We start from the raw sequence: 4536 nt of genomic DNA, 5'->3' as shown, positions 1-4536 counted from the left end.
CTCTCTCTCTCTCTCTCTCTCTCTCTCTCTCTCTCTCTCTCTCTCTCTCCCCCTCTCCCCCTCTCCCCCTTATATAGTTTGTTTCTATTCACATCTTGTGTTGCTTTTCTAAGAGAACTACCATTTTCCAGAATTAGGTTTCTACCTGGTGCCAGGGTGCCCTGTTTCTATTGGTGACACGTGGTTTCCTGTGCTTTTCTTACTTGCTGAGTTGTCCGAACTTGCACCGTGATGAGGAAAAGGCTTGATGAAACTCATTGAGGTGGAAGTTTCACTTCCATCTTGTAAATAACTTTAAACTGCCAAACAATGATTTCAGCTACATTTTGAAGCTTACTCTTGGTTGCTTCCCTTAGCCTTCTCATCATTCTGCTTTTCAGATGAGCTCCTGGGTTATTCTGCCTCTTTTATATTATTGACATAACTTGGAGCAAACGATTTGACAAAGATTTCATCTGTTAAGCTAAAAATGGAAACTAATAACGCAGAGTGTTTCCTAATGAGAATAGAGAAAATAGACCTACTTTACTATACATTTGGGAAAAGTTAAAATTAGTTACTGTTACTTTACTTTTTATATCTTGCCACCCACATTCCAGAAGTTGACATTGAGCAAATAATTTATGTGCCTGATATTTTCCACAATTTGTAGATATTCAGACATGTAATTTTCTCCACTCATTCTAACTAAGATTTTGTTTTTGCAAACCTCCAAGGTTCTCCCAGCAGAGATGTGGGGCCTTCCTTGGGTCTGAAGAAGTCAAGCTCTTTAGAGAGTCTGCAGACAGCAGTCGCTGAGGTGACTTTGAATGGGGACATTCCTTTCCATCGCCCGCGGCCGCGGATAATCCGAGGAAGGGGATGCAATGAAAGCTTCAGAGCTGCCATCGACAAGTCCTATGATAAACCTGTGGTAGATGATGACGATGAAGGCATGGAGACATGTGAGTTTACAATGTCTGAAAGAGTAGCCATGCCAGGCATCTCTATAGAGCAGCAGTTCTTACAGTGTGCTCCAGGGAACCCTAGGGGTTCCCAGCATCCCTTCAAAGGGATCTAGGAGATCTAAATTATTTTCATAATAAGAAGAAGATGTTATTTACCTTTTTTACTCTTATTCTCTCACAAGTGTACAGTTGGGTTTTCCAGAGGCAACATGTCATGTGATATTGCAATAGACTGAATGCAGAGAAGATAGGAGAATCTTTTCAGCTAGATATTAAAGAGATTTGCCATTGTTCTCAATAATTGTTTTTGGAAAATGCAGTGGTTTTTTTTTTGTAAAAACCGTAATTTCTGTTAACATGAAATCTATAATTTTTTATAAAGTAATTTGTATTTTTTAACTTTCTCAGTTTTAGTTTAGTAAATATTGATAGACATAATCCACATAAAACTTTGAGTCCTTAATAAATTTTAGGAGTAGAAAGGTATCCTGAGACCAAAATATTTGAAAACCACTGCTGTATAGTATGTCTTTAATATATCTCAGATGAGTACATGTAACCATCTGTGATTTTGATAACATATTTTTGTTTTGTTTTTATGAATTACTCTTGCTTTCCTTGAACTGAGCTAGCAAGACATATTTGTGTATGTGTATTTCCAAATTGCCAAATATTTTAAACCAAGATTATTGAAAGTCAAAGGCTACCATGAATGAGCAATGTGTTTTCCATAGTATATTGAGAAAAAAGTAACATTTATAAATACGTACAAGCGTATGCTTCAGGGGGTTGTCACCGTAGTTAAATATTTATGGTATAAAAATAGCCATTCAATTTAAACATAAGGAAGAAACTCAGTAGTGTATTTACTTAGAAGAGAAAGGACTAGAGTCCTAATAGAAAAAATTGTTGATTAACTTATATTGTTCGTATCTACTAAATCACATTTTAGTTTTCTAACTTCAGAGTGACTCTACCCATCTAACCATTGTAAGAAAAGCTAGAGGGGGGGAAAAAAGAGAAGAAAAGCTGGAGACACCACTGCCCAAGGTTAAAGCAGAGATCATTTAGGTGGATTGTAAACAATTAAAATTTATCTTTTGGGTGAACCACTTTGATCACACGTACCTAAGGAAGACTGTGCTGGGGAAGGAGAGTTTGAAATGAAAATCACATTCTGAGGAGATTTAAAGCAAAATTATATAATCTTTGCCTATCAGATATAATGTGTTTCGGAAGATGAATATTTCTGCCATAATGTAACACACAAAGCAAAGCTTAGGAGAGGATCACTGCTTTCTTCCCCCAGGTTTCTTAGTCTAAATCTGGACAGTTGTTCACTCCATGCAGCCAGTGATTTCAAATATATACAGCTCATTGTTCCCAGATGAAGAACATATTTCCTATTTTTGCTGCCAGTCCTGGTCTCCAAGATCCTGAGTCATATGAGCTTTCGACCCTCTTGGGTTTTTCCTGGAGTATCAGTGGTTCCTTGCCAGCCTTACCAGTATTACTTGTGCTGCCTTTCTAGGGTGGGGACCCTATATCACTTAGAGATCTTGCCTCTGTCCTGGGTGCATATTTAATAAGAGATACAGTGCTTTGGCACCTCCATATTTGTTTTTGTAAGCACAAATTATGCCTCTGAGCTTTTTTCTTGTTCTGGTTAAAATGTTATTTAAATTCCCTCATAAATGCAATTTTCTCACATATATCACTTATTTGAAATATGCAACAGGGGATGGAATAGCTATCAGTACCAGGCATGTTCTTAATTCTGTAGCCTCCAGAGCTTTCCACTGGTGTGAACATCTAAATTTGTCCCTCTATAAACTTAGTTTCCTTTTTTAATTGGAAAGAACAGATTTAAGTATTTTATTTGAAAACTTTTGTATTCAACTATCATCAAGACAAAACCAAGTAAATAGACAAACTACGATTTGTGAAGGGCAGGGAAAGTTCTGGACGAGAGCTGAGAGAGACACTGTGACAACGTGCACCTGCGACCACAAAGTGCTGGGTTTTCCCAAAGTCCTGACTTTAGGATGTATTTTTCCAGACCAGTCTGGTGAACTTTGGATATGGCCAGAGAAAGGCAACTCTTCTACATTTCAAATGTTTGCAGTGCAGGTTGTCAAAACTGTGTGAGTAGGGTGACGTGAGTCTGGGGTCCAGATGACTTACATCCCATCCACATTCTTCTCACCCATTTGGGATTTGGGTCAAGTTGCTTAACATCCTTGAGCTTTAATTCCCTCACTTGTAAAACTGAAGCTTTGGACGCCCAGGTCATTGATGCTCAGATTGTGTGTGGTGGCAGCCAGTGAAGAGTGGAGCCTCGGTGGTCTCAGGGAGTCGGGAAGCACATGGGCACCTGAGTGGGTGGGCTCTGTCAAAGTCACCAGCCCCCCCGCACCCCACTGTCGCCTCAACAATCGTGTTATTTATTGATTTACTTATATTTTTTGAGGGGGTGCTGTGCGGCTCGTGAGATCTTACCCAGGGATCAAACCCGAGCCCCCTGCCGTGAAAGTGCCAAGTCCTAACCACTGGACCACCAGGGAATTCCCAGTCCTGGGTTTGTTTTGTTTTGTTTTGTTTTTGCGGTACGCGGGCCTCTCACTGTTGTGGCCTCTCCCGTTGCGGAGCACAGGCTCCGGACGCGCAGGCTCAGCGGCCAAGGCTCACGGACCCAGCCGCTCCGCGGCAAGTGGGATCTTCCCGGACCGGGGCACGAACCCGTGTCCCCTGCATCGGCAGGCGGACTCCCAAACACTGCGCCACCAGGGAAGCCCTAGTCCTGGGTTTTTAAAATCACTTTTCATACATTGTAGTTCTTTGTCAATTTTAAGTTTAAAAAAAAGGAAGTTCGCAGTTTTCCAGAAAAAGTTTGAAAAGCTCCGGTTTAGACGGTTCCATTTCTGAGGTCCTTTCCAGTTTTAACTTTCCATGACTCTGTTTCCCCCTTCACTTACTGACCTCGGTCCTGCCTGCCTGCTTCTCTCATTGTCTGTAAAGTCCACGAAGAAAGACACCACCGTGTCTTATTCCTGCATAACCAGGCTCAGAGCTTGGCAAAGCATTGGAGTCAGTGACTGTTTGTGACATCAGTGAATGGACTCCTGCTTGACTAGCCCCACTGTTTGTGAGAGACACACACCCGGACACAGCGAGCCTCAGGCTGTGGCACTCGGGGCAGCAGTGACATTTCACTCCTCCTGCTTGTGTCCCACGCAGGACCTGCATGTCTGAGACCTCCAGTGCCTCAGCAAACCGTTTGTTTTTCTTTAAAAAAACAAAAAAAAAAATCTCTCAAGGCTGGTGTTACTGCTGGTGGTCATGAGACTGTCACCTTTACGTACGACTAGGTACAGGTGTGAGAAGGAAGCCCCGCTTGCCTAGCTCCTCCTCTAGTTCCCTAAACACCGTCCTTTTCCGAGTCAGGCTGTGGATTCTCACGGTGTGATCCACACACTGTCTTCCACTGTCTGCATTTGTGTTTCTGCTTATGCTCTTCATCCTCTGCTTGTGCTTCTCCCTTGGGCATCCTTGCCTGTGCATCCCTCACCTGTGCGGCCTCGCCCGGCAT

At 42.2% G+C, this 4536-nt stretch overlaps 1 protein-coding gene across 19 annotated transcripts in view; it reads left to right on the top strand.

Annotated features, from left to right (window-relative positions):
- The window catches only part of PARD3 (par-3 family cell polarity regulator), a 644329-nt gene that overhangs the window by 418784 nt on the left and 221009 nt on the right, over positions 1 to 4536 (top strand). For all 19 annotated transcript variants that reach the window (XM_029237263.1, XM_029237269.1, XM_029237268.1 and 16 more), the window contains one exon: positions 717 to 944. In XM_029237263.1, coding sequence (XP_029093096.1) covers positions 717 to 944 — 228 coding nt within the window. The remainder of the gene's footprint in view (positions 1 to 716; positions 945 to 4536) is intronic.

The sequence above is a fragment of the Monodon monoceros genome, unplaced genomic scaffold, assembly GCF_005190385.1.
Source record: "Monodon monoceros isolate NGI ecotype Baffin Bay Population unplaced genomic scaffold, NGI_Narwhal_1 Super_Scaffold_21, whole genome shotgun sequence".
NCBI classification, from domain to species: Eukaryota; Metazoa; Chordata; class Mammalia; order Artiodactyla; family Monodontidae; genus Monodon; species Monodon monoceros.
Note: the sequence above shows the minus strand (reverse complement) of the source record. Positions and strands in the feature narration are given on the sequence as shown.